Genomic DNA, 19,059 nt, shown 5'->3' on the forward strand with positions numbered 1-19,059 from the left:
GGTTTTGAAAACTTGCTAAGGAAGTACTGCCTATCTCCTTGTCCCAACAATTTCCTACACTAAGACTTTTGTATCAATTGCCCCCAAATCCTTCCCGGTAGATCTTCTTTACATCGTCATCCATTGCCCTGGTATTAAAGAAGGAACTTCCTGGGCTTTGAAATGTGGGCTTTGAGGTGTGGCCTATGATAATGGGAGTGAGCCCCTCTTTACTAAGGTCTCCAAGCAAATGGGAAATGGGTAAGAAAGGACTCAGATTGTAGAAATAGGCACAATATCCCCAGAAATTTGGTCTTAATTTTTAGATCAGTTCCTTTCTGAAAGAGCTGAAAATACTAAATTTTTACTATGACAAAAATCCACAAGATATAAAGTAAACTCAAACTCTTCCCATGATTTTTGTCCTGTCTGCACTCATGACAGCACCCTCAATTGTGAGGAATATAGGGAAGTGGTTCATTAGTCCTTGAGTGGTACATTCAAAGTCAATAATGTAAGGGTGCCTCTAAAGTTACAAATATCTTCTTTAATGTCTCATGCTGATCATATGGTCAATTACTTATTCCACAAAATAATAAGGTTTTATAACTGTATGAGAGACTGTTTTAGACTTTAATATTACAGCATGATGTAAACAACAAAATCTATAACAACAACAACAAAACTCTCTTAAAGAAATACGTCAAACAATAAGCAATAAGCAATTTACTTTTAAATGGGTACATTGCAAATTATAATAAAATTGAAGTAAATTTTTATAAAAATATAATAATAGAAGAAAAACCAAGGGTGCTCTAGTTGATGTTAGGTGATAGAGTGCAATGTCCATCTGTGTGCTAAATGGGAACCTCAATGACACAGCAATAGGAGATCAAATTCTTGAACAAAGTAAAGCATTTCATCCAAAAGGTGTCTGGGAAAATCATTCACCAGGACAAAGAAATTGATAACATAAAGGCCATATGCCTGATACGTCAGAGATGTCTATTCATCTAAAAGCAGTGCGACTTAATATTTATTCATCAGGATCTCCACCATGAGAATATACCGAGGAGAGCACAACCTTTCTCCAGCATTAGTACCTAACTTCTGTGAACGAACTATCCAAAATGGAGAACCATTTCAATATTAATAGAAGCACAATAACAGTAAAAGTATGTTCCTACATGCCTTGATGGTGACTTACTGGCTAACACCATTTGCTGTAGGGTTATATTGATATGATAAAACACCATTACCTAAAGCAACTTGGCAAGAAAAAGATTTATTTTAGCATACAGTTCTGCATCACAGGGTATCACTAAGAGAAGTTGGGGTACAACTCTATCACGAACTTGGAGGCAGAAGATGAAGCAAAGACTATGGAGGAATGCTATTTACTGGCTTGCTCTAAATGACTTGCTCAACCTGCTTTATTATAACACCCAGAAACACATGCACAGAAGTGGCATTGTAAAAAATGGGATTGACCTTTTCATATCAATCATTAATAAAGAAAATGCCTCCACAGAGATGCCTACAAGCTGATTTGGTGAAGGCATTTTCTTAATGGTGGTTTCCTCTTCACAGATAAGTCTAGTTTGTTTTGAGTTAACAACAACAACAACAACAGTAACCAACAAAAATCAGGACACTGCGTAAGCCTGATACCTAAGTTCTGATCCTCAGAAACCTTATAAAAGCAGATGTGGTAGCACAATCTCTCTTATTCCAGCATACACATGGAAAGTGGAAAATAGAGACAGGAGAGTCTCCGGAAGTTTTAGGCAAGCTAATCTGGTTTACACAGCAGTGAAGAGAGAGTGTCTCAAAAATGTGGAAAGGTGAGGAGCAACATTCAAAGCTTGTCCTCTCATCTTCATATGGCTGTACCCATGAATGTACGTACAATCCTGACTCAAAAATATATGCCAAAAAGATAAATGAATGGATGAGTAAATAAAGGTGAAACTTGTTATTTCAGTTTGATGTCTTGCAACCATGGCTCAACACATTGATTTTTGTATAGGAACAACCAAGTTGTCATAGTGTCTTCTCCTGTAAAGTACATTACAAAAATCAACTTAAAGGAGAAATGGTTTCTTTGGCTCACCATTTCATGTTGCAGTCTATCACTGCAGCAAGTAAAGGAGATACAACTTGAAGCAGCTAGTCACATTACATCCACAAGCAAGACCAAAGAGCAAAGCAGTAATGATACTGTTCAGTTTTTTCCTTCTCATATAGTCTAGGATACTCACCCAAGGGAATGGTGTCTTTTCACATCAATTGTGTGGGTAGGACCACACATCCCGCACTGATTGGCATAATCAAAAAATACCTCACAATGATTCTCACAGGTTACTCTGAACTTAGGTCCTCACAGTGGGCTGGAAGGCTTGCTTTCAACTTGTAAAGCTGACAATATTAAGCACTACACAGGTCAATTCTTCAGCCACGTGCATTGTATTTTGTGGACTAGGATGCATTCTTTATTTAACAAGTCTGTCTCTCCAGCTTATTTGTTTATATTGAGTTCCAATATATTTGACAATATTTCTTCTAGTCCCTCATGTCTCAATTCCACCCCCTCACTAATTTCTTCTACACATGCTTAAGTTAATTTTTCTCTTGAACTTATCATAGCTAAGAGCAAATTGCTTGCCCTCTTCAAGCCTTACTAACTTTCTTTTAACTACTGTCTACTCCAGAAGGATGAAAAGTGTTTCTATCATGTGCCAAAAGCATTGAAAAGAAAATGTCATGATCCATTCCATGACTCAGCTCCACATGGACCCACCATATACATGGGCATATGTTGGCACACAAGGATATTCATTTTAATCATGTTAGAATAGGAAGCCAGACAGTTAAACACACACAAATAAGTGTGTACTTAATGTACTGTTATATAACTTATATAATTACCAAGACTATTTAATAACATGGGAAAATGTTTACTATATATCGCTAGAAAAAGAATGGATACATAACTTTATTATTGCTATAACTTTAAATTGCATACATTAATAAAATATTGGAAAATTGTAACTAATACAATGATAACAACTTGATCTTCTCTACATGTTTTAGGCTTTTAGGCACTATTTGAAGTGTCTATGAAATTGTATATATATATATATATATGTATATATATATATATATATATTAAATACAGAGATAGAATTTTAAATTCAATTTTCTCCATGACTAAGGTATGTATATTTAATAATTGTATGCACAGCATCTACAGAGTGAAAGGCCAAATGTTTTTGTTTTGTTGAAACTTGGTTTCATATAATCAGCCCTTCTTGGCCTATAAACTTGCTATGTAGATGAGGCTGGTCTTGAATTTGTGATCCTCCTGCCTCAGTTTCCCTGGTATAGTAACTACAAGCACATGTCATAATATACAGCATCTGAAACTTGAGATGTGTGAGGTTTTCCCATTTTTGTCTTTGGAAAGCAGTTCTCTTGTAGGAAAATATTATCACAGTGCTGCCAGCAAGCCCTGTTCCATAGAAGGTGGATTGTTCTTAGGAAGAGAGAAAACACCAGCATTTCTTTGAGAGCGTTCTGTGGTTGCCCGAAATCAAAGATAAAGGCTGATTAATGGTCTTAGAAATGGTTTACTCCAGTCCCACAATTCCGTACTAAGTTTCTGAATTTTCTCTGCCTTTTCTTTGAGATGTAACATGATTACAAGCCAAAGACATATGACAGTTTCTAAGGTGCATATCTCAAATCTACAGCCATTCCACTATTCATTCCACCCCGAATTTTTACCCTTTGCCATAGAGAGGTTTTTTTTTTTTTTTTTGTTTTTTTTTTTTTTTTTTTTTTAGAACATTAACCCTAGTCTCCTTTCTTACCAAACATGGCATGTTTAGTCAGATACTAAGGCTCTGCTGCTTGGACTTCTGACGACTTTCATTCAATAATGGTTGTCTGTACTTAAAGCAATAATAATTTTTCTTCCTACTACAAGAGGAAATCATACACTCTTGAAAAGGCTTTCAATGGTTGACTGAGTCAGAATGGAAATTGGTCACTTTGACATCAGGAAATGGAAAATCTGGTCAGTCTTTGTCGGTTCTCAAACTAGAAAGCAGATTTAAAGTTAAAGTTAAGGTTGCCACAGGATTTAAGTCAGAAAAATAAATCATATATATATATATATATATATATGTATGTATGTATATATATATATATATATGGCTATGCTTGCCTAATTTTAGCATGGGGAAATTAAAAGGTAAACTTAATAATAGCTATTAAATTTAATTAATAGCTATTAATGTTTCCAAAACAGAAGATGGTAGACAAGTGATTTTTGACTCTTACCCTTTTGTGCTTCTGCACACTACCACAGGATCCAGGGGTAGGTTACAATCAAAGATTTTTCTATTTCTATACCCATGCCATTAACTGATGTTTCTTACATTAATTCTCAACTTATTCCAGTATCTTTCACATTTGTAATGAGTTAACCAGTAAAACACTACCAAAAGTAATTGACTCTATACAATGGATATGTTCCATGAGAGTCTGGATCATACGGACCCTGACACATTTAACTTCAAGCTTCCTCTGCTATCTAGCTAGTATGAAGCCCACATCAATTATTTTTGTGATAGGCAACCTTATGAATCCCTCTCCTATTCTTCAATGATGTCCTACTTTTTCCCAACACCACTTAAGCCTCTTTTCTCTAGAGTCTTTTCCTTAGCACTGTGAGAAGCCACTAATGACCTCCTGCCCCTATATTACCTTAGGAAACTGTTTCCCACCATTTGCCCAAGTTCACTGTAGCAATTGTGTGTGTGTGTGTGTGTGTGTGTGTGTGTGTGTGTGTGTGTATGTTTGTTCTTCTCAAATGATGGTCAATACCTGTTTCCCAATTCACAATCTATATTTTGAAATTCCAGGTAGTACTTGTTTTTAGAAGTGGTACATATTAAATACATTCCCTGGTGCTAGGAATATAGAGCAATGATAGAGAATATGATGCAGAGGGTCCTATGCTTCATCACCAGTAACAAAGTAACAAATAATTACTTGCCTGACAAATACAGACTCTCCTTTAAATTAGCCTTTCCCATTTCTGAAGTCAGTTCTGGCAGAAACACGGTAATTTCCAAAGAATGGTCACCAATCAGTGGAATATTTGGTGTCTAGCAGTGAGGTGTCTGAAAGGGTTAATGAGCTTCACAAATCTAGGCAAATACTACTTGTTTACATTGAAGCCAATATGTTTGTCAAATTCCCAATGGAACATGTGCTGCAGCAAGTGCCTGTTTCTACCCCTGTGCTGTGTTTATACCATAATGAAGCAATGTTTCCATCTGAAAGCTGCTTCAATTCGACTAGTAACTACTAAATTCTCACATTTCACTTAAGCAAAAGCAGGCGTTAGATGAAAGGGTTTCGTTTATTTTTAATGTTCGCAAGCATGAGGTAGATGAACATTGATATGCATATGGGGGGAAAATGTCATCTCCTGATTTCTGACCAGGAGAGTGCTCTCCCTCAAAAGATGAATTTTAAAAATCCAGAAAATAAGACCAAATTGGGAACTGAGGAGATGGTTCAGTGAGTAAAAAGACTCAACATACAGGCATGATCACCTGAGTTCAGATGCAAAAGTTTAAGGTAGCTTCTTACATGCGCATGCATGTACACACGTGCTTGATTGTACACACACACATTCACACACACATTCACCAAATGAAGGTATATGATGGGCAATCTCTCTTTTAAGAGTGTCTGTTGCTAAGACTCATAACCTGAGTTTGATCATGATAACTCAAATTACGGAAGAAGAGAATTCCTTGCAAGTTATCCTATGAATTCCTTACAAATACCATGGCATGTATAAACTCTCCCCATACACACACACACACACACACACACACACACACACACACACACACACACACACACACACACATACAAAATAGGGACATGTACAATCATACAATCAACAGTATATAAAGAAAATATGTTTGGCTGCTACTTAAAAAGGACAAATCTAACAATTTTTTATTCTTTTCTCATTAAAATCAAACCAAGTGTTGTCTCCAACATTGATCTTCAAGAACAAGAACCTTTGTACTAAAACTAGTCCAACTTTCCTTTGCTGCATCATCTTCCCCATGTACTTCTCTATGAGGCTTAGTGTACCTAATCATAAACGAGGACCAGTTGTTTCTGTACATTAGCTGTTTTTCAAAAGTCTGACCCAGGGTGCACACGCAGCTCAAATTACAGCTTGAGCAAACTGATTTTAATAGAAGTAGAAAGTCGAGGGCTGTAGAACTACCCCAAATCTCTACTGGCTGCTCTTGTTTGTAGGACTGTATCCCTAGTAACTCGGGTCACTAAGGTGCACATCTCCTGAATTTAATAATTGGAAATGAAAAATAACAAGAAGGTACAGAATTGAGGAATAAGCCTCCAAAATTAATTTTCTTCTGAAGCAAAGTCCTTATATATTATAAATTGAAAGAGTTTTGTAGAATAACCTGATTTCTGGTCATTTTCTGCCCCTACTCCAATTTTAGGACAATTTATTCCTGAGGTATTCCAAACAGTTAGCAGTGGTGAATGACTGTGAGAGATACCAGCATGCTTACTCACTGGACACAGTGAATTTACTATAGCAGGTTTGTGTCTTTACTGAAGAAATATGACAGAAAAGGATCCCGTGTTTTGTAACTGTTGACTTTTCCCCAGCCAGCAATGAGATTGACAGGGACACCTCTAGCTACAGATGCTATGGGAAACCTTCAAGAGAATACTGTCTAGGACAATATGAATCCCCTTTACTTTAGCACAGATGTTTTTGTAAAACTTCAACCCACCAGGGAGGCAAGTGAGTGTCGAAGCAGAATGCTTTTGTCAAGAATCAAAATGATGAACCAACACCTCTAAGCTGAAGCTGAAAAATAAACTCATTAAAAATAGAACATGTCACATTATCTAGTTTGGGGGCTGAGTTTTCCTCCCTAAAAAACAACTCTGTGGCCAAATTGCTCCCAGCCTCCAACAAATGCAGCATAGCAAATAAAGATATAACCTTCTTCAGTTGATATGCAATGGTTGTGTACTTCTTATTTGATACAAGGAGTGAGAGTAAAGGTAAAAGTTGTTACTTGTGAAATCTGAGTCACTCTGCTCAGCTATACCTTTAATGCATGACTATAGTAAGAAAAAAATCTCAACAAGCCTACCAAAAAATGAATGGCAATGTTCAGATATTGGTCTATGAGTATAAAAGAAGTTGGGAACAGGGTCTACAGCTCAATAGCTGAGCATATACAAGACTCTGGTTCAATACTAAAGACCACCTGTGTGTGCTGTGTGTGTGGGGGGGGGTGTCTATGTTTGTGTGTGTGTCTATGTCTGTGTGTGTGTCTATGTCTGTGTGTGTGTCTATGTCTGTGTGTGTGTGTGTGTGTGTGTGTGTGTGTGTGTGTGTGTGTGTGTGTCTATGTCTGTGTGAGTCTGTGTCTGGAGCTTGGGGACTCTTATGGAGAATACGGGACCTGAAGGGGATAGGAACTCCACAAGAAGACCAACAGAGTCAACTAACCTTGACAATTGGAGCTCTCAGAGACTGAACCACCAACTGAAGAACATAGATGGGGCTGAACATAGGCTTCCCTGCTCATATGTAGCAGATGTTCAGCTTGGTCTTCATGTGGGTCCTGAACAAGGGGAACAGGGACTATCTCTAAAGCTGTTTCCTGCATGTGCCATATGTTCTTCTACCTGGGCTTCACTGTTTGGCCTCAGTGAGAGAGGAGGCATCTAGCCTAGAAGAGAATTGAAGTGAAAGGTGGTGGGGATACCCAGGGAAAATCTGCCCTTTCAGAGGAGAAGGGGAGGGAGTGGGTTATGGACTGTTTGAGGGATGGAAGGGAGGGGTCAGTGAGCATGATGTAAAGTGAATAAGTAAAAAGACATATTTGGTTTTTTTTTAAAGAAACATCACGTCCTGTTTAAATGTCCCTTCTCCATAGAGTTTGTAGGGAGTAACCAGTGATGCCTTTATTTTATACATAGCCATTTACCATTCTCACGATTGATTCTACACCAATGGTTCTCAGTTTTCCTAATATTGTAACCATTTAATACAGTTCCTCATGTGACCCCCCAACCATAAAATCATTTTGCTGCTACTTTATTACTATAATTTTGCTGTTGGTATAACTCATAATGTAAATATGTCATATGCAGGGTACCTGATGTGCAATCCCAAATGGGTTAAACCCACAGGTTGACAGCCATTGTTCTAACACAGCATTTGTAATTTCCAGTAGTGTCTTTATAATTCTAAATTATAACCTAAAGATAAGTGAGATACAGTGTAAGGCAGAAAGCTTAGCATTTTTGTAGACAAACAGCTCTAACCTGTCCTTCCATATCAAGTCACAGTTTATTAAGACATTAAAACAAGAACTCTGACCAGAAATAAATTGAAATATAGCCACACCTGAAAATGGGAAAGTGCAAAAGTAAACCAAGAATGTGATGTTTCCTGAAGTTTCAGTTTGTTCTCTGGTTGGTTCTGTTCACACTGCTGCACTATTGCTGTTGCCAGAGCCAACCTCTTGTTATGGGCTTCATTCACTCTTAGTGTCCCTGATCTACTGGGCATTGTGTGTAAAGGCACTAACACCTCTCAGGATTCAAAGCACTTCTTGTGAAAAGTTGCACCAACTTGTGAGTCTAGAACTAAATGCGAGCCCTACCTCTGTTCTTTACTATGTTAGACCTAAGGTTGGTTGTCTAGGTCTCCTTATATGTAGCATAAACAAAGAAGCAAAAAACTCAATACCACAAAACAAACCGATTTAAAAAATAGACAAGGAACTAAACAGAGTCCGAAGGGGAAATACAAATGACTGAGAAATACTTTTAAAACTTTCAACACCCTTAACTGTCCAGGAAATGCAAATCAAAAGTACTTGGAGGTTTATCCACTGCCTGTGGGAATACAAACTGGTACAGCCACTGTGGAAATCAGTGTGGAAGTTCTTCAAAAGTTAGAAATAGACTTGCAACATAATCCAGCTATACCAATCATGGGAATATGCCCATAGGACTGTGTATTACACTGATACTTGTTCATTAGTGTTTATTTGCTATTCTATTCATGATACCTAGAAAGTGCAAACAACCTAGATGTTCATCAACTGATGAAAGGATAAATGGACAAAGGAAATGTGTATGAAACTCTTAGGTACTAAAATATTATTATTGATATTATTATTATTATTATTATTGCAGAAGTCATTATCTACATCAGTCAAATGAGAATGTGGACAAAGAATCATTCTGTGCCTTACCAAAGTTATATAGCCAGTAAGGCTAAGAGACAAAGTCTATCTTACTCTGGAGCCTAGCCTGTTGAAACAGTATGTGGCAGTCATTTCCCACATTTTTCTCCTACTCTGAGTAGCACATAAGACAGACTAGGGAAAAGAAAGAAGGATGCTTCCTCATCAGGCAAAGCTAAGCAGTCTTTCTCCCCTGTAGCAGTAAAATTGAAGTTAACAAATTATAGTCTTTACAGAAGCATTTGTGGCTAACCCACTCAATGGGCAAGAGCTTACCTAAATTGAAATCTTCTTGCTCACGGTCTTAAGTACAAATAAGAATTAGAGCCATAGTAAACATTGATTTAAAGCTGAGAAGCTACACATAAAATGGTGGCTCTAGCTTTGACAAAACTGTTCTTCACTTTAGCTTCAGGTTATATCCGTGAAGACTAGACTAAGATCATATACCATTTGATACTGCCCACAGGACTTTTCAAATAAAAGCAGAACGTACCTAAATACGAGCAGCATGAGGATATAGGCTCCTTCAGCTTGAAAAGAATCAAGTGCCAAATTCAAATATTTTCCCAATTACTATCCTTCCAGTCCTGTCGAATAATCATCTAAATCTTTGAGTGCTCATATTTTTTTCTTTTTGCTTCTTTTTTTTTCTTTTTTGCAAGAACTGAAGGGGGAGAACAGAACATACAGGACTTTGCTTCTTCTAAGATTTTACTTTTTAAGATTAACAAGCACTGAAACTGTCTTTACTTGCTTCTAAAGACTGATAGTACCACCTGCATGGATTTATAGGAACACTACTATAATGAAATACTTAAGACACTCTCATTCATGCCATTCCTTCTGAGTTGCACTGGTCCTTTGTGACTACCTTCTGACAGCCACTATTTTGTGCTCTGTCTGTATCTTCCAAGAATGTTAAATAAATGTGAAGATGCGCCTATGCAGTGCATGCCTTGTTTGGGTATACACAAGGCATACTTGTGGGTTTAGATGTCTCCAGAAGTCTTTCAGCCTTCAGCGTAGGCAACAATGGTGTTTCAGAGGCTAAGTTTTGAAGTCCTACTTGGACTTCTTGCCTTGACAAACTCACACTGTGTGCTAATTATTTAAACTCATTTTGACAGACTTTTTCCTTGAAAGAAATAATATCACATTGAATTGATATATAAGATAATATCCATAAAGCATTATCTGACCAGGATAAGGGTGCAATTAGCATTGTTTCTTGTATGTAAGAATTACAGCATCCACTACTGTTTGTTCTTTGAGAAGGCAGTTTCTTGCATAGATTTTCTTAATATATAAGTCATTTGTTCAGTGCACAAGCATTGACTGAATGCCTGTTATACATTTATGTCTGTTGAAGCACATCCTCTTTTCAAAAAAAATCTATAGAAATTCACACATATCAATCTCTTAACAGAGATTTTATGTTTTCACTCCTCCTCAACTCTAGCTTGGAAATAAAAAGACACTGGTGGAGGAAAGTCCACAATATAGGGGTTAAACACCAGTGAGTAGAGAGATAAACAGACTGTGCCTTTGAAGGATGGAGATGAAGGTGAGACTGATGTCTTTCTTTACTTCTGCTTAAGGAATCACCTCCATACAAAACTAGGCTATCTCTCTCTCAGTGGGTGCAGAAAAGGGGGGAGGGCTCACTGTGCCCTCCACTGTACCTATGTTTCTCTCTTAGACAAGCTGGCAGAACACTGGAGAGGCTGGATTCAAAGGAAACAAATACTTTGCAACGAGTTCAGATCACATGGGTTAAGGTTACCCAATCATATTATGAACCCAAACCCCAGAGAGTACTCGTGGGACAAGCTGCAAAAATTTTGAAAGCACCAGTATTTCTTCTGGGTTCTTTGTTTGTTTTGTGATGGGGCTTTACTCTATATTCCTGACTGATCTAGACCTTGCTAAACGGGCCGGGATATCCAGCTGCCTCTACTTCCCAAGTGCTGGGATTAAACACATGCATCACATGTTAGGAAAAACCAACCTAAATAACTCAGAGCATCAGGCAGGCTTCACTTTGGGGCCTTATGCTTCTGGGACTAAATAATAATAATAATAAATAATAATAATACATTTAATGCTACCTTGTATTTGTATTCTAAGTCCCTTACTAAACTACAGGCCCATATGAACGTGATCAGTAAATAGCCAGGACTTCAGAGTGTCCCCAGTGCTTGGAGGACACCTACATTATATTAGACAGCCTCGAGCAATAGTTGCCAAATGAGTGCTTCCATGTGGCTGTACACACATTGCTGCTTGCACAAACAAGTGCATACTTCTTTATTACATAAGGAAATTATGCATTTCCATAGACTGGAATTTGTTTGGTTTTTGTTTGTTTGCTTGTTTCTTCTTGTTATTGTTCTAGAGACATATTGTGTAGTCCAGGAAAACTTGAATTCATTTTCTTTTTGTATCAGCCTCTCAAATGTTATATCCTTATATCACAGTGTCCAGTTTGGCATTGGAATTTCTATCCTTCAACCCTCAGTATTGATTGCAGGTAGCATCTTGTCTAATAAATGAGAGATTATATGTTAATATTGGTTGAAAGAGTGACCTAGGTAAATGATTTAGAGAAAGGAAATAAAAAGTCATGGATTAAAGGTGGAGAATCAATGTTCTCTGTGGTTAGTGTTATTTTAAATTTCTACTTCAGGAGAACTGTTAACAAAATACATTACGGAGAAAGGATGAGATTGGAAACAGAGATCTGAAGTCAGTTACGTGTAAGTATTAAAGCTAATGAGAGTATAAAAGGGCAGGGTATAGAATGAAAGAATAAAGCAAGTTCTAAATAAGCCTGCTGTTAGGAGAATGGAAAAAAATAATTTACCTACAGGAGTTGACAGTAAAGGAAGGCAGAAAGCAGAATTGAGTGGTCAGGGGAAAGGGTAAAATAGGGGTCAATAAAACAAAAGACACCAATGAGCTGCTTCCGAGGTCATTAGGGTAGAAAAAAAAAAACCTGATGTTGAATTTCATCAGAATTCAGTGGGGCAGGTGGAGTGATCCTGACAATAACAGTCAAGTAGGAGGAATGAAGAGAATTAGATAATGACTGTGAAATAGAGGCTGCTTGTATGGAAACAAGGATAAAATCTTTATTCGTTCAATCTTTAGGTAACTCAGATTACTTTAAATACATTCACTACTTCATTTCCAAGTCATTACTAGTAAATCTATCCTAAGAATTTGGGAGTTCAGCATCTAAACTGCAGCCTGATCAGTGAGTTCCAGGTGATATGCGACTGCCCCAAAAAGCAAGATGGGTAGCTCTTGAGAACTTGCAGCTAAGGTTGTTCTCTGGCCATCATGGGAAAACAGAAACACACACACGCACACATACACACACACACACACACACAGAGAGAGAGAGAGAGAGAGAGAGAGAGAGAGAGAGAGAGAGAGAGAGAGACATATACACTTAAGCTCAACACAGGGCATGGGCATGAACACATGCAAGCATGCTCACACACACACACACACACACACACACACACAGAGAGAGAGAGAGAGAGAGAGAGAGAGAGAGAGAGAGAGAGACATATACACTTAAGCTCAACACAGGGCATGGGCATGAACACATGCAAGCATGCTCACGCACACACACACACACACACACACAGAGAGAGAGAGAGAGAGAGAGAGAGAGAGAGAGAGAGAGAGAGAGAGAGAGAGAGAGAGAGACATATACACTTAAGCTCAACGCAGGGCATGGGCATGAACACATGCAAGCATGCTCGCACACACACACACACACACACACACACACACACGGAGGAGGGAGGGAGAGAAAGAGAGAAAGAATGAGTGTGTGTGTGTGTGAAAAAGAGAGAGAGAGAGAGAGAGAGAGAGAATACATACTTACATACTTTTTGGTTAAGTCAAAGCAATTTGACGATGAAACTAAACTGGCTGTAGATAAATAAGTCATAGAGGTAAGCTCTTGCTCTGAACTGCAGTGGATTCTGCTCTGAAACAGAATCATGACCTATGTTGTTCTCCATCTCAGTGGAATGGTAAAATGTGTGACCTAGTCTCATTGTACCCCCACCGATGACAGGCACAATTAATGACTTTGTTGTGATATAAAAAGTGAGAGATAATTTGGAAGACATCAAGTAGAGATTGCGACTAAACACTTTTATTCAAAAATAAAGTATCTGTGTACAAAATCCTCCCTCAAAAACTCAAAAATATTCAGATTGGTGGCTAGATGTCCTTCCAAGAAACTGTCTAATTATACATTAAGCCTTCAAAATAAAGTTAAGTTCATTTTTCATATATGCAGATTTGTGAGGATCTCCCTGTGTTGGATAATTGGCTTTAAACACAGTTATCATTTTATTTTGTTTCAAAATGCTTAGAGGACAGGAATGATGTTTAAAACTATCCCCTAAAACAACAACAACCAAATGTCTGAAATTGTATTTTTCCGAAGGTGTCCATGTTTGAATTATATAGCCAGTATATGAGTCAACTGGGTATCCTCTGATCACCTGGTGACAGCATAAAAGCCACTAGTGAGAATACATAAGTCAACCCACAAAAAGATCCAATCAACTGTATCTCTCCTTATCCATACACCAAAAAAGGGTGATGTAATGTTGTAGTTCACAATTGTAAACCTTCATCATATACAGAGTCTCCTAATGTCTTCTAGGATCCCATTTACCTAAAAAGTCCATGCTCAGAAATTCAGGACCAAACTAAGATGAATCTAGGATCTGTTTATGTTCTGAAAAGGGGACTCACACACACACACACACACACACACACACACACACACACACACACACAGAGAGAGAGAGAGAGAGAGAGAGAGAGAGAGAGACAGAGAGAGACAGAGAGAGAGACAGAGGCAGAGACAGAGACAGAGAGACAGAGAGAGACAGAGAGACAGAGAGAGAGAGTATGTTCAAAGAAGTAGACTTAATAACTTTGATAGTCTTGTTCCTGAAGATGCTCTCTTTGTCAGCGATATCTCCTTGAACTATACTTATGATCTGTATGTCTTGGGAGGAAGGGTTTTAGATAAGCTACAGTATCTGTAGTTGATACTATTATTCTCTCTATTTCTTCAATAAGAATACTGAGGTAAAAGGGATGAATCATCTGTCCCAAGGTAAATACGGAATAAGTGAAAGGGATGAGATGCCAAAACTCATGTTCCCATTTCTACACAATGTATAGACTGGAGTAAAGTATCTCTCTGAGTCAACAAGCACTGGATGCTATCTGCACTGACAAGTAAAGCTGACCCCCAAATAGCCACAGTAGGTGTTTTGTCCCCATATACAACTGCACAGTAATCAAACCACTTAAAGAGTTTCTTGGAGGCCACCTCTAGCCTTCCCCATAGTCCAGCTTTGAATTACCTACAGCCCAGGGACCAACATACTTGATCATATAAACAGTAAGAAAATGTCGTCTTTGTCTCACTCTCTTCTAGCTTTCCTGAAAAAAACATTACTACAAAACTAATTTTTCCTATCCATAAGAAAGAATCCATCTCAGGATTTTATCAGCAAATCTCTGGAGAGTACATTAAGAATCTAGTCTTAGTCTCAATGGTGTCTTCTAGCTCTTCAATTCACAAGCAGAATACAACTGATGAAATTGTCATTAATATTGATTCTTTACAGTATGTGCTTTTTGAGGATTTTGTTTGTTTTGTTATTCAACTTGGAAGGTTTATTTTAATGTTTTTTATAGACCATTTACTGGATTAAAAAAAAAACTGAGCCTGACATCATTTCTGCAAGCTTTAGACTAAACCACATGGTATTGGGTACAGGGACAGACAGGTAAACAATGGAATAGAATGGAAGACCCAGAAATAAACCCACACACTTATGGACACTTGATTTTTGACAAAGAAGCCAAAAACGTATAGTGGAAAAAAGAAAGCATCTTTAGTAAATGGTGTTGGTCTAACTGGCAGTCTGTATGTAGAAAAATGAAAATAGAAGCATGTCTATCATCTTGCACAAAGCTCAAGTCCAAGAAGATCAAGGGCCTCAATATAAAACCAGATACATTGAATTAAATGGAGAAAATGGAAAAGAGCCTTGAACTCATTGGAACAGGGGGAAATTTCTTGAACAGAACCCCAATGGCTTATGCTTTAAGATCAACAAATGATAAATGGGACCTCATAAAATTTCAAAGCTTCTGTAAGATAAAAGACATATTAATAGGACAAATTGGCAAAGTACAGATTGGGAAAATCTTCACTAATCACACATCTGATAGAGGTCTAATATCAAAAATATACAAAGCACTCAAATGGTTAACTTTCAAAAACCAAATATCCCAATTAAAAATGGGGCACAGAGCTAAAGAGAAAATTGACAATAGAAGAATTGCAAATGGCTGAAAAGCACTTGAAGAAATGTTCAACATCCTTAATTCATCAGAGAAATGCAAATCAAAACAACCCTGAGATTCCACCTCACACCAGTTAGAATGGCTAAGATAAAAACTCAGGTGACAGCAGATGCTGTCGAGGATGTGGAGAAAGAGGAATACTCCTCCATTGCTGGTGGGATTGCAGACTGGTACAACCACTCTGGAAATCAGTCTGGAGGTTGCTCAGAAAAGTGGACATTGAACTACCTGAGTACCCAGCTATACCCTTGGGCACATACCCAAAAGATGCTCCAACATATAACAAAGACACGTGCTCCACTATGTTCATAGCAGCCTTATTTATAATAACCCAAATCTGGGAACAACCCAGATGTCCCTCAGTGGAAGAGTGGATACAGAAAATGTGTTACATTCACACAGCAGAATACCTTCCAGCTATTAAGAATGAGGACATCATGAATTTTGCAGGCAAATGGAGCTAGAAAATATCATTCTAACTGTGGTAACCAATCATCCTGAGTGTGGCAAGCCCGATGCAAAGGACATGCATGGTATGTATTCACTAATTAGTGTAAAATAGCCAAAAAGTATAGAATAGTATAGAATACGTAAGATGCAATTCACAGACTGCAAAAAAATTAACAAGCAGAAAGGCCCAAATGAGGATGGGGTGAAAGTAATCGCTTTAAAAGGGGGGCGAAAATAATCGCTGGAAGCAGAAGAAATGGACATGGGTAAAAGAGGAGAGGTGGAGGGGAAAGGAGAATAAGATCAAGTATGGGGGTGGGACAGGAAAGAAATCCAGAGGTGTGTGAGAAAAGTTGAATGATGTATTTGCATCCCTGAAACTGAGGCTCTCCAATGAACATGTTCACATAGGAGAGCATCTGGTCAGCAATACACAGAGAGATCGTACAATATAATATGATATTTCTTCCTTCCAGATTCCTCACTGAGAAGCTCATGACATCAAAAAATAAAACTCAGGCTGTAAGATGGTTCAGCAGTTAAGAGCACTGACTGGTCTTCCAGAGGTCCTGAGTTCAATTCCCAGCAACCACATGGTGGCTCACAACCATCTGTAATGGGATCTGATGCCCTCCTCTGGTGTGTCTGAAAACAGCTACAGTGTACTTATATATAATAAATAAATCTTTAAAAAAAAAGAGGGCCTACATGTAAATGACTGAGCTTGGCTGCCATTGGTCAGCTCAGGGATGACGTCACAATTACCTTCTTTGACCCAACAATGCCCATCAGCACTGAAAAGGCCAGGCCCTGGCTGAGGCACACACAGAGGGAAGATTTCACCCCATGGAGGACACTGTCTAGGCTGCTCCTGTAGTGAAGACCAATCGCTGCTCTCCAATCAGCAGGATCGGAATTCGTGCTTCTATAAACATGGGAAAAGACAGCAAAGTAAGACCGAAAGTGAACGTCTCTCCTTATGTCCATTTTATGATGGACTTCAGAAATCAAATGAGGGAGCAACAGCCAAACAGCTACTATGACTTTACCGAATTTTCTAGAAAGTGTTCTGAAAAGTGGCGGACCATCTCGGAGCAGGAAAAGAGGAAGTATGAAGCCCTGGCCAAGCGAGACAGAGATCGGTACCAACGTGAAATGAGAAACTACACCGGGCCAAGGAGGGAGCGAAGAAGGAGGGATCCGAACGCACCGCGGAAGCCACCATCCTCGTTCCTGCTCTTCTCCATGGACCACTTTGATGAGATAAAAGAACAACACCCAAACTGGACTGTGGCGCAGGTGGCCAAGGCTGCCAAAAGAATGTGGTCCAGGTGTTCGGAAGTGGACAAAAGTCACTATGTGGAGAAGGCTGCGATTCTGAGGGCCAAGTACCTTGAAGAGCGGGAGGCCTACTACCACCAATGCCAGCGCGGGGAGTAAAACTTCAAGGGATGGGGCAAACCCAATCTGAAACAATAAACCTCATTCAACTGGCTTTCTGGCTCTGGTGTTTAGTGTTTTCTGATTGTCCTTGCGTGCTATGCTGTTACCACCAGTGAGTGGTTTGATTCAGGTCTAGCCTTGGGGAGGATGGCTCTCAGAGAGGCAGCTCTAAGACAGGAACTGGCTGCAGGACCCAAATGGCCTAGGTTGACCTGGGTGGTCAAACACATGCGAAAAGCCATTTGTGTACAGGGAGCCAGCCCCACAGATCCTTTGTGACCAAAAATGTAGTGATCGGTTCAGAGATTTCTTAATACAAATCCTAGCTTTTGCTGCGACTTGCCATCTCATGGGAATGGGACCAAAAAGACAGCGAATTGTGCTGTCTGTGCATGCAAGCATTTTGATTTTGATTACAACTCTGGGTTTGGAATCAAGTTGTTTGGATTTTGACACATTAGGACCATGTAACCGGTTAGGGTCCATGTAGGTCCTCCAGTCTCTTGAGGGTTAGGTGTTTCTTCTCTGACTAAACCCAGACCGGGCAGTCCTGTGCTGTATTTGTGTTGTGGGGGCTCAGATCTGCTACTGTATGCTGCCTGGTTGGTGGTCCAGTGTGTCTGAGAGATCTTGGGGGTACAGGTTAATAGAGACTGCTGGTCCTCCTACAGGGTCGCCCTTTTCCTCAGTTTCTTCTAGCTTTTCCCTAATTCAAACACAGGGGTCAACATATTCTGTCCATTGGTTGGGTGTAAAAACCTGCATCTGACTCTTTCAGCAGCTGCTTGTTGGGCCTTTCAGAGGGCAGTCATGGTAGGCCCCTGTTTGTAAGCATGAGTTTTGTAGGCAAATGAAGGGAACTAGAAAATACCATCCTAGTGAGGTAACTCAGACTCAAAAGAACATGCATGGTATGTACTCACTAAGAAGTGGATAGTAGCCAAAAACAACAAAATAGACTACCCAGGATACAGTCCACAGAACTCAAGAAGGTTAACAAGCTGAAGGGCTCAAGTGAGGATGCCTCAATCCCACTTGGGAGGAAGAAAAAAAGCAGTGGGGGGTGTGTGGGAGAAACCTGGCTAGCTGGGGGATAGGGAGGGGAAGAAGAACAGGTATTTGGGGGAGCAGGACTGAAGCCCTGAGGAACAGCAGAAAGAATGGAAACAGGCATCCTCAGGAGCTAGGAGATGGGGGGATCCTTGAGAATGTAGCAGAGACCTGAGATGTGAGAGACTTTCAGGACTCAAAGGGAGGGGGGACCTTAGATGAAATGCCCTTCAGTTGGAAGAGAGTACTTGTAGAGCCTGCCTGGTTGGTGGTCCAGTGTTTGAGAGATCCCGGGGGTCCAGGTTAAATGAGACTGCTGGTCCTCCTACAGGGCTGCCCTCCTCTTCAGCTTCCTCCTGTTTTTCCCTAA

At 39.2% G+C, this 19,059-nt stretch overlaps 2 protein-coding genes across 6 annotated transcripts in view; one reads left to right on the forward strand and one right to left on the reverse strand.

Moving 5' to 3' along the window:
• Fgf13 (fibroblast growth factor 13) overlaps nucleotides 1–19,059 on the reverse strand; it is a 526,201-nt gene that overhangs the window by 271,952 nt on the left and 235,190 nt on the right. The gene's annotated exons all lie outside the window — the stretch shown is intronic.
• LOC120099243 (high mobility group protein B4-like) lies at nucleotides 16,996–17,691 on the forward strand. The gene has a single exon (XM_039100304.2). It carries the CDS (start codon nucleotides 17,130–17,132, stop codon nucleotides 17,634–17,636), a length of 507 nt encoding a protein of 168 aa, XP_038956232.1. The 5' UTR covers nucleotides 16,996–17,129; the 3' UTR covers nucleotides 17,637–17,691.

This window comes from Rattus norvegicus, chromosome X (assembly GCF_036323735.1).
Source record: "Rattus norvegicus strain BN/NHsdMcwi chromosome X, GRCr8, whole genome shotgun sequence".
Taxonomy (NCBI): Eukaryota; Metazoa; Chordata; class Mammalia; order Rodentia; family Muridae; genus Rattus; species Rattus norvegicus.

Coding starts and splice junctions, on each gene's coding strand:
- LOC120099243 (XM_039100304.2), top strand. CDS start 17,130: ATGGGAAAAGACAGCAAAGTAAGACCGAAAGTGAACGTCTCTCCTTAT.